Here is an 11,853-nt window from a genome sequence, read left to right as displayed (position 1 = left end):
CGCCGCCCGCCGGACCCGCCTCCGGGACTCCGGTTTCTGCGCCGGAGACGCCGCCCGCCGGACCCGCCTCCACGTCTCCGTTTCCTGCGCCGGAGACGCCGCCCGCCGGACCCGCCTCTACGTCTCCGTTTCCTGCGCCGGAGACGCCGCCCGCCGGACCCGCCTCTACGTCTCCGCCTCCTGTGTCGTGGGCAGCCCCCGGACTGTTTTTACTGTGTTTTCAGTTCCTGTGTGGATTAATTTTTGTTTTGGACAGTTTTCTGGACACTTGCCCTCCGGCCATCGCCCCTCCGCCCACCCTGTTGGGTTGTTTTGTGTTTTGGACTGTTTTCTGGACTCTGGCCCTCCTGCCGTCGCCCCGCCGCCCACCCTGCTGGGTTGTTTTTGGACTTTTCTGTTTGGGCGTCTGGTATCCGCCCTTGAGGGGGGGGTACTGTCATGATCCGTGGTTTTCTGTGTGTTTTTGAGTTTTTCAATGTGTTCCTGTTTCCCTGTGAGTCTCTGTCCTGTCTTCCCCGTTGATTGTCTCCCAGGTGTGTCTACTTACCTGATTACCCTCCATGTGTATTTAAGCCCACCTGTGTCTGTGTTCTTCGTCGGGTCCTTGTCGTCGTTTGTCGTAGTCAGTGTCGTCATGTAATCACTCGCCAGTAGAACTGTTTAAGTCCTGGTTTGTGTATGTTTCTGTCGGATTCACCAGTAGAACTGTAAAGTCCTGGTTAGTGTTTTGTTTCGTTTAGTCCTGTTGGTCAGTTGCTACCGGCTATTAGCTGCGTGCTTGTTCCTGCCGTGCTGCCTGCCTTGGACTGTTTGTGTGCTATTCTTATTATCATTAAATACATCATCTTCACCATACCTGGGTCTCAGCGTCTCTCCTCACCACCACCAACCACACACTTCATGACAACCAGAGTTTGATTAAAGTGAAATAAACAAAATGTATGAATGTGAATGTTTCTTTCTCAGCCTCAAAAGTCAGAAAACATGTTTTCTTTAATCTTTTGACAGATGCAGAGTCGTGTTTTTCAGCAGCAGATACAAAGTCCATTGTTAGAATATAAATTTAAAACCTGAAGGCTTAAAAATGAGCATTTTCTCTGCATCAGCTTATTTATTTAACTAGAAATTATTGTGTCCTCATTCTGTCTGAATAACTGAGATAAAGAAATAATGACTTCTTCCTCCAACTTTGAGATCTACCCCAAAATGTCCATGGATGCGGACAACAAGCGGAGAAGGCTCAAAGGATCCAAAGATTGGAGAGAAAATGGGTCACTGGCTGCATTAGCGGCTTTTTAATACAACAACTTCCATCTGAAATGAGAAATCGAGCCGTCGGTGCGTCACGTTCACTGTTTAAATTTCCCATTGTTTTCCTCCAAAAGCAGAAACGAGCCAGCTCACCATGTGCGCTTGGCGGAAAAACAAACCCAGGATTATTCACGGTGTTGCTTCAGTGCTTCTTCAAAGCCTGCAGAGGTGTCTTAATCTGCAAAGACACAGGAGCTACGAGATAAAAAAGAAACGCAGCTCGCATGTTTCTTGATTTATACAAAAAAATAAAAAATCAGAGATGCTGGAGGTGAAGTGCGGTGGTAGCGCCTAAATGAGAGGCTCTAAATGAAGCAGAGCTGTAATTAGCACTAATAGCTCGTCAGCTGCTTCGCCTCGAGGGAGAGGACTTCCAGAACGAGTCGCAGAAAACAGACGGCTTTGGTTGGAACAAATTTCTAATGATTGGAAAGAGACCCAAGTAGGACGGGTTACTCATTACGACTAAATGTTGTTAGATGATTAAAGATGTGGGCGAACAATGAATCACAGCCTGTTGTGGTTGTCTTAACACTTGACTTATAAAGAATCCTGTTTTACTCTTGATGTGAACCTCATTATGCACCATGTATGCTAATAAGATCAGCTAATGACAGCGTTAAAGGCAGAAAGAAAATGTATATATATATATATACTCTGTCACTGGATATTGAGGAGCCAAAGTTTCAGACTTTCAGAGCGGCGACTTGTCTTGAAAACCAGGATGACATTAACTGATGAACAAAAGGCTTTTAAATCACTTGTTCTCCACAGAGGCTGCATTTCTTTACAGGATTAGATTTTTTAAACATATTAAATGGATCATTAGCATGAAAACTTGAACCTGATCATTTAAAAGAAGTTCAGTATTATTCCTTCAGTTTTGTATTTTAAAGATATGTGGCAACATTACTTATGCTGATTGTTTTTCCCAATCATGTCGTGTCAAAATGTAGAGGGTTCTAGTTTCAAACTGGAGAATCAGTGGGATTTTAATCTGTGGAGTTAAGCAAAGAAGAAGGAGGAAGAGGAGGAGGAAGAAGAAGGAGGAAGAGAGGATGAGGAAGAAGTGCTCAGTGTTTGCGGAAGTAAACATGGAGGCTAACGGTGGAGCTTAGCTTATATATTTGAAGTTGTTGTCCATCCGGAGCCAGTATATGACCACTTAATCCTCATTATAGACCGTCATAGTGGTTGTTTTTCTTGCCCGTATTAGGACACTAAATAGTGACGTTTGTCGAATATCAATGACGCGACCTGGCCGTTCAGACTCGCGTCACGTTTGAATCGACCCAAGTGGCCTGGGTCACATTTGAAAATAATCCGACCTGTGTTGTTCAGACTGTCCTGAAAAGATCAGATACAGATCGCATTAAGGCAAAAAAAAACAAAAACAAAAGGAATTTGGTCACTTCAGGCTGCAGTGTGAACGCAGCCTTAGAGCAAAATGGAAGTTCAAATTTGCATAATAGATCACCTTAAAATTTTAACTCAGGGTTCTGACTTCTGCTTCCAGTCCTGAAGATTTCCCACTTCGTAGTCTTGTGCCTCTTGTTGGTTCTGTCTCCTCCTCCTCCTTCACACCTGCCCGTCTTCTGTCCTCTCCGTCCCAGCCTGTGCATACCGCGGGAGCTGCCGCTGACCATCCAGTCCTGCGTCCTGCCTAAAGACTGCCAGGTGACGGAGTGGACCGACTGGAGCTCCTGCTCCAAGGCCTGCGCGGACCCCGAGTCTCCAAGGGGAACCCGCACCCGGAGAAGACAGGTGCTCCAGTTCTCTGTTGGCGAGGGCGCAGAGTGTCCGGTCTTGGAGGAGACGGAGTCCTGTGAACCTCCGGGGGGAAGCGTTCCTCCCTGTGCAAGGTAATTTATATCTGATGCTACTTAAGCCTGTCAAAATAATAAACTTACATTTCCCCCAGAAATTATTGCAAAAAAATATAATATTGTGATTTTGAGGCCATAATCCACCAAAATAATAATGATAATATTAGAATATTAATGCAAGTATACCCACTTAAACATAAAGAAAACTTAAATTTATCAAGATAATTTAACACTGGGAATGGAAAATGTTTTAAATATCCCAAATAAATGGTTACCCTGTCTTGGTAACCAAAATTGCATTAAAAAAAAATATAATGATTGAGCTTAGACAGGGAAAACAGGCAAAAGTGGCAGGCAGTGCAGAAACAGCCAGTGGAACTGTTACTTTTTCATCAATATTGAGGAATTATTGACTACAAAGCTCATATATCTTACTGAGTCACTTTTGTCTTATTTCAAGTAAACTAAGATATTTGCACTAGAAACTAGACCAAAAATGCTTGATAATATTTTGTGTTTTTGCAGTGTAAGCTAAAATCAAAAATATTTAATGAGCAAACGGTCTAAAAACTAAAACGAGCTGAAGTAGTCAAACAAAAAGCTACAACGAAATAAAACCCAAAACTATTTTAACACTGCTGATGTCAAAACTACAACTTCTGATCTGTTGGTGGAAATTCATGGGTCTTTATGACATTTTCAAATTGGTTTTAAAGGCGTAGTGATCTCAGTGGCATCTGTCTTTAAAGAAATTAAGCATTAAAAAATCTCTGAACACAGAAATGAATTTAGTCTGGTAATTTTTTTTTATCCAAATTGACCTAAAACTAGAAAAGTTGAGTCTGATTCAGACTGTGATGTAAAAACTGGTTGTGTTTTTTTATAAATGCTACATAAATATCCAGTTTATACTGTAAATATATGTAGTTATTATGGTATCCTTGCCTTTTCTTGCAGTATTCAGACTCTGCTATGAAATACTGCAGGGACTCATTCAGTATTTCAGTCACGCTCTCGCACCATACAGAAAAATAAAAGCGTTGGCTCAGGCTCCACGCGCTTCCTGTTGACCTCCCTTTTCACGTATCACCAGGATAATTTGCTCTCCTGGGTGGTTCATGCCTGTGTGTGTGTGTGAGTGTGTGTGTGAGAGTCAGCATATGGATAGAGATTAGTATAAGTGGCTGGGCGGGTGCCAGACAAAAAGTAAAGGCAATTGCAGGGAGACTGTAAGGCTATTTTGAATTTTCACAGACGATGTTCCTGCATTCAGTCTGACACACAGCTCAGTTTCAGCCCACTTCAAACTGAAGCCATATGTTTTAATCCAATCCAAGGGATTATTTGGATTCCTGTCAAACTGCTCACACTTTGCTGCTCCTACACATTTTAAAATGTAACGTCAGGGGTGTACAGATGAAGACTTTTTGTTTTTAATCAACACAAAGTTATTACAAACAAATTAAAATGTTCATATAATGGAAAATATTATTTTTTTCTGCATTCTCTTTGCTTTGATAGTAAACAGGAACATGTCTACTTTGTCATTTGGCTCACACAAAGCTGCTTTTAATTAATCATTAAATATTCCTAAATATATAAAATTTTATCCAAAAAGTGACAAAACTTCTGTTTTCATAGATGAGTTTTTTTCACCAAAAAATGTGCAAAATATACGTCTTTATTTTTATTTATTTTTAGGAAAACGTGCAAAATCCTTCCTAATTTTTAGGGATACAATAATTTCCACACCCATTCTTACAAAATGTGTCACTACTTTAAATTTAAATTGTTGTCACTTTAGTTTGTTGCTGATCCAGTAAAATTTGATTAGAAATTATGAAATTTTTGGCCCAAGTGACAAAAAGTTTCATTATTCAGACTTCAACCTAAAACGAAGCTACATAAACTGGATTTTGAGTGAAAGAAATTGTCACTTTAATTTAAACATCTGTTATTTTCCTGGCTGAAACCATGTGACATATAATATTTACATAAGTTTATATCAGCAGGATTTAAAATGTGCATATTTTGACACTTTATTACACCCACTCTCCTGCCCGTCCTGCTTTGGTGCTTCATGTCATCCTTGTAGTTACACATGGAGAACCACGGAGTGGAGCAACTGTCGGGTCGACTTGCTGCTGAGCCAACAGGACCGACGGCGCACCAACATGACTGGGCTCTGCGGCGGAGGCCTGCAGACGAGGGAAGTTTATTGTGTCCAGGCGAACGCAGAGCTTCTGAAATACCTGAACAACCTCAAAGAAAAAGACAAAGGTAAAGCTGAGGCCATTTTAATCCTTCAAGTCAGTTTATTTGTATTGACCTTTTGCAGTGTGACGTCACGCGTCCAATATCCTGCCCCCGTTTCCCTGCTGGAGGGCAAAAAGCTGCTCCCTGACAGTGACTAGCATCAGTTTTAGCTGCTAAGTTCTCAAAATCTTAATTGTCCGCCTGATATATAACAGAAAACGTGATTGCTAGTAATTGTCAACATTACAACTGGATGACAAGGTCAGGAAAAAGTCTTAAGAACAAAAAATAGTAAGGAAGAAGGAAGTAGGTCAGTAACGCTAGCTTGACTATGACAAACTTAACATGTAGATGTGCTGTGGAATTCGGTTCAGTTACAAAATAAAAGAAAGGCGACCTGAACGCCAACTCAGCCAGATCATCAGTAGAGCAGGTGTTTAATCCGCTGTGTTAGATTAGCTAATAGCAGCGGCAGCTACTGATTATCAACTGATTATTGATCAGTTATCAATAATCACAAAATAAACATCAAGCCTAAACACGTAAAACAGTAGCGAACTGAATGTTCTTTTCTTTGTGTGGGAAATGTTTGAGGATTCACTGATGAATCCTGAAACATATCACGGCGTTGTTGTCAGTTGCTATGGCAACGCGTCTGCATGTAGCGTAGCCGACGCAGAGAGCAAGAGAAAAGAAGATTTGTTTTGAGTTGTTGTTCAACAGATTTTCTGCTTTATTTTCCCATTTGCTGGGAAACGCAGCACCAAACCCGTGCTTCCTACATCTCCAGGCTTCATTTGGTGAAGGGAATCGTTCTACCAGCGCAGCAACGCAGCTTCGGATAACGTGTAAAAGAATCCTTTTTCTGTCCTCCAGCGTCGAGCGCATGCGCAAAATTTCCAGATTTAAACAATAACATGCAAAGGAGTCTTCAGCATTCTGATTTAAATTATAAAAACACAAAAATAAAAAGTAATAAAAAACAACATGCGGTCGACAATTGAGAAACCAGTAACAAACTTTACAATTTGACGAGTCATCCTCAAAAATCACCAAATTTATTTATTTTTTTAAATTTACAGTTGAAATAAAATAAAATGATCCACAATTTATGCTCTAACAAGTTTATAAATAGTAATTTTTTGTGATTTAAATTTTTGTGTGGATGAAATATATTTGTTTTCCCAAATAGCTGCAAATGTTGCGTAAATTGATGTAATCTAATATAACCAAATGGAGAGTAGCCAAAAGTTGTAGTGTCACTTTAAATAATATTACAATAAGAAAAGCTACAACATTGTCATCAAAATATGACAAAAGCGTAATTTGTTAAAAAAAAAAACTAACTGATTGATTGTAGTGGATTATTTGTGTTTTTAGAAACAACGTGATCAGAGAGTTTTGTAGTTTCAGATGTTTTAAATGATAAAACTCAAAAACAGAGTAAAAACAAACAACTTATTTGGATAATGACAGGTTAAGGTAAAATAAACTCACTTCCTCACAACATAAAGCCAAAAACCCTCAAAAAAATATAAAATTGGAGACATTAATTGCAGTAAGACAAAAACAAACATAACAGTTTACTGTTGTAACCTCTGAATACTAAACAAATATGCAACAGCTTAATTTCTGTCCTAATTCAGAGCATCACTAAATCCAGCATTAAGATTTTCCAGTGTCTTGACAAATGCTGATTAAGAAAGTTAAATAAATTTTAAAGCTGCCTTTTTATTAAATTATCTCAGGGACAAATTACGCTCCGCAGCCTGAATGCACAATACACAATGCACCAAGCATCCAGGCTGTTGTTTTTACAAGCAGAGTGAATACTGAGAGCTATTTAAATTAGCTTTGATATATATTATCTGAAACTCAGAGTGCAGAATATATGATTAAGGCCCATATTGTGAAGGTTGTCTCAATTAATCTTCTGTATCGCCTCCATGTAGAAAATAAAGATGCTCATCAAACAGCCTGAGGCAAAAAGCCTGAAGGCATCATTTTGGCCACCAGCTACTATTACAGCTTTCTAATCTGACAAGCTGGTCTCTGCTGGGGAAATAATCCCAGTTTATGATTACAAAACATTCACTGTGGTAGCAAAATTCTGTTGTAACGGTATTTTCATTTTAAACCAGTATTGCTAATGGTCAAAACCAGTAGTGGGCACCGCTAACTAAAATGTTTATTGCGCTAACCCTAAAGCGCTAGTCATAAACTTTAGCTATGCTAACTCTAAATCACTATATTAATACGGTATTTAGCGGAAGCTAATGCTAAAGCGCTAGCTTAAATTCAAATTGTATCTGCCTTTCAAATAGTACAATTTGACACAGATGCTGAACTTTATTGAACTGAAAGTCAGCAAAACAACCAAATAAATTAGCACTTTAGAATTCATTCAGAAAAGCTAATTGTTTAGCTAGCTACTGAGCTAGCTGCTAGCTAAACTGTGATATCTTATGATTAGTAATTAGAACTTGAGTGGACAAAAGTTTGTCATTGGGTCAAACTTTGTCTAAATCAGAACAATCCTTCTGAGCAGATGATTTGTGGTTATATAAAATATTTATTTCACCTTTTAGAGGGAAAAGAGAGCACTGGTAGTTGATTAGTCAACATCAGGACGATGGACCATTTTTAATGGAGGAAGGAAACAGATTGGTATATCCTCTTTTTTCCCTCTTTTAATCTATTTTGTAGTCCTGGTTTATAATATCCTCTCTTTGACGCTCAAATACTTCCTGTTTGTTGTCTTAGTTTCCTCTTGTGTCTATATATATATATAGACACAGCAGTTTGTGTACAAAAGAAAAAGAGACACTCCATACATCTGCTGTATCATTTTTGTGTGAATGTTTATCGTACTATAAAAATAATTTATTTGCTCACCATGACCAGGAGAAAACAAGAATATCCTATATTTACCATTTTTATTTATTATTTATTTTTTGCAGCTCTGAATCATCAGCCAATACACGTGTACATCTCTTTATGCAGAATCCTGGCTTTTTCTGCATGAATTACTTTTCATCTTCAACACTGGCTTCAGCATGGCACTAAAACACTTTTAAATATTAAGGACACATCCTCTTTCTTGTTCTTTAGGGAGGATTTTTCTTCTAGATTCATTGAAATTCAGGTGGAATCAGTCTGTAGCACCCTGAAAAAATGGCCCTAGATCTTCATTATTATACTAAAAGCAGCAGTAAATTTTGGGCCCGACAGCAGCAGCGGTCCTGTGCAGAATATGTTATAGGATAAATCTCACATGTTTTAGCACCTTGTGCCCTGCAGGGTTCATAATCAGAGCCACAATTTGAATAGCACATCTGAGCTAACAGAAAAGATGTGATGTTTTACAAACGGAGCAACATGATGTGAGCCGAATCACATCATGCAAGAGAGGCTCAAAACGCCTGCAGAAAAGAACTAGAAATATAATAAAAATGCATTGAAAGCTAAAAATTCATTTTGCCAGCTAAATATTTAGTTAGCAAGCAAAATATTTATCTCCAAAGTAGACATTAAGTTAGCATACTAAGTAAGTTAAATATTTAGTTTGAAGCAATATCTAAAAATTACTTGAGTAATATTTAGCTCGCTAATTAAATATTTAGTTTGAAACTGACATGGTGAAAATAGAAATAAAAAAATTAACCCTTATTTTTTCTTCTTCTAATATTTCAGTCTAAATAATCCAGATTATTTCTGTGTAGGTTTTTGAACGGCTCCCCATATCCTGAAGCACAATATAATATTTTGTAGATTTCAAAGTATTTAGAGCGAGTTTGACCATTTCTTGAACTTTTTTAATAATGTGAACAACGTGATTAAGTAAGTAAATAAATAAAGTAAGTAAATAAATATCTATGACAGAATCAGTAAGTGATCACTGTTGCTAAAATAAACTAGACTGAACACTCTTGGCGACTTGGACTGAAAAACTTTCTGAATTATAAAATTTTAGCCCGTTTTATCAGTAATTCCTGTGTCTGCCCAGCTTTACACGGCGATCCGTTTACCCTCTTGTTGGAAACAAAACGAGTCGTTTGCAGCCAGGACTTGTCTGCTTGTGTCCGGCTGCGACTCGTCCTGCAGAGTCCTGAAACGCCTCCATGTCTGACACTTGTCAAGCCAGCTTAGAGTCAAAGCTGTCCTCTTAAGAGCGTTTTAAAGACATTAGCTGAGGTTAATCCTGTGGCGGCTGATCGCTCTGATCACGTGAAGAGAGGCGCGACGTCCGCTTGCAACATGTGTCAGAAGATGTTCGTCTCACTCAACATGGAGGAGAACGTTTTAGTTCAATGTAAACAGACGTCTTTGCAAATTACATAAGATGATTTATCTGCAATTTTCATCTTTCAAAAAATCTAACATAGTTATAATATAAAGAGAAAGTTTGTCTTTCAGTTCAGGTAGAGTTGAGAAGTAACTTTACTCAGTTACATTAGTAAACTTGGAAAAATGTAGTATAAATGGAGTACTTTTTACTTTTTACTTGAGTAATTTTATTATGAAGTATTTCTACTCTTACTAGAGTAAAATTTCTGCATTTTCTACCCAGTGAATAAAAAAAACATTTTAACCAAAAATTCACTTCACCAGACACAGACACACACTGTCTGTGTCTGGCAGTGTCTGTGTCATACATTTTATATTGGGAAAAAAAAAGAACTGGAAAATATTAACTTTTGTCTGATTTTGTTATTTTCTAAATTTGGTTTTTATGTGAATTGTTTTCATTTGGTTTTTCAAATACCAATATTTCCACCTAACTTTATGTTTTGGTTTGTCTGGTGGTGTAATTTTGATCTTTGATGACTTAAATTCACTTTTTGCACATTTTTGTTTTTCCATTTGGGCCTCAACTGCTATAAGGAAAAAAACAAACCAGTTGTTTTTTGGTAACAAGTCAAAGTTTTTTGGTGTCTGAAAAATGAGCCATTTCTAAAACCTCCCAACTGTTGAGTCATTCTGTGCGTTACCTAGCAACCAAAGTGGAGCTCTAGCACATTTGCTCAACTGATTTTATCATTGTATTCACTGTACAATGGCTGCTGGAAGAGGCAGAGTGTTTTATTGTTGAAACCACTTGCTGCATTCTTGTTGGTTGTGCAGGAGGATCCACTTCTGCTTTTCAGAGATGTACGTTTGCGTATCTGTGCATTCATTTGCAGGTATTTTCAGGTGTGAATTGAGTTTGCGGGCGTGGCCAGTAGCAGATGATTTGGATTTAAAGTCAGAAGATGCCCGAAAGATCAAAACTCGTTATCTGAGAATGATTATTGTGCTAAAAACAAAATGTAATGAACATGTTTTGAATAGACCATAAATCTATGCTAACCCTTTAACCCTTTGCTGCTGAAATGTGCTATACAAATAAAATTTGATTGATTGATTGCTTGATTGATTGATTGATTGATTGATTGATTGATTGATTGATTGATTGATTGATTGATTGATTGATTGATTGATGAAGCACAATAGGTCAACCTTAAATGTTTTCTACATTTAAAGAAAACATTTAAAGGTTTCTTCAAATCTTAAATGTTTGAAGAAACAACCTAATTAAAGCAGCTGGGGTGTACTTAATTTTTTTTCCTTTACTATTTAAACTCATAAAAATATTTTTTTTTTTCTCAGTAAATAAACCCCCTTTTCTGAAGAACATTTTGTAATTTGTTAAGCAGAAATATACTGAATTACTCAGTTAACCTGTTAAATTTAGGATCAGCAAACAGAAGCCACATCAGACATTTAAATCCATGATGTCAGATTAATTTTTTACAGCTCTTCTCCTTTTGATTCTTCTTTAAATGTTTAAGAAGTCTAGAGCAGATGTTGACTTGACTCAGAAAAAGAAAGAACTGGAAGTTTATTTGCATTGCGTCTGATTTGTTCATCAGATGTCAGATTGATTTGCTTGCGAGTCCTAATTAAATAATAATGAGCCTGGTGCGATGAAATCCACCAGCACAAAACGACAAAACACATTTCATATCTAATAATGAAATAATGTTTAACTTATGAGATTGTTTTTTTTTCATACGTTATTGACCACAAGGCTAACGGGAGTCCTCATGTGTTGGTGATGTAAGGAGCCTTTTGAAACTGTGAAATACTTTTGCGTCGAATCACGCGGTGATGCAACGACTGGCTGCACCTAAAGTATGTGGCTGGTGAGTTTACATGGAGCGAGTTCTTATCTCCTTGGCGCAGGATTTCGCCGCCATCGGGGGGTAATCTCCCAGCACACCTCTGAGACGGAGAGCCAGGGAAAGCTGCTGCTTCTCCTCTCGCTCATACATAAATGACACGATGTAAAAGGGAGGAAGATCGCCCCGGGCTGGGACTCTGAATCAGCTTACCGCCTCCTGAATCTTAACCCTAATCTTTGTGGTGAAGTAGCTTCGATCTGACCTCAGATCAGTCGGACACGGCGTGTTTTTCATCC

At 38.2% G+C, this 11,853-nt stretch overlaps 1 protein-coding gene across 1 annotated transcript in view; it reads left to right on the top strand.

The window, feature by feature from the left end:
• The window catches only part of LOC106940349 (thrombospondin type-1 domain-containing protein 7A-like), a 44,845-nt gene that overhangs the window by 10,778 nt on the left and 22,214 nt on the right, over window positions 1-11,853 (top strand). The window contains exons 2-3 of the mRNA XM_015023066.1: window positions 2,925-3,173; window positions 5,233-5,417. Coding sequence (XP_014878552.1) covers window positions 2,925-3,173; window positions 5,233-5,417 — 434 coding nt within the window. The remainder of the gene's footprint in view (window positions 1-2,924; window positions 3,174-5,232; window positions 5,418-11,853) is intronic.

This window comes from Poecilia latipinna, unplaced genomic scaffold, assembly GCF_001443285.1.
Source record: "Poecilia latipinna isolate Pla-1442-1.1 unplaced genomic scaffold, P_latipinna-1.0 Scaffold3190, whole genome shotgun sequence".
In the NCBI taxonomy this organism is placed as follows: domain Eukaryota; kingdom Metazoa; phylum Chordata; class Actinopteri; order Cyprinodontiformes; family Poeciliidae; genus Poecilia; species Poecilia latipinna.
Note: the sequence above shows the minus strand (reverse complement) of the source record. Positions and strands in the feature narration are given on the sequence as shown.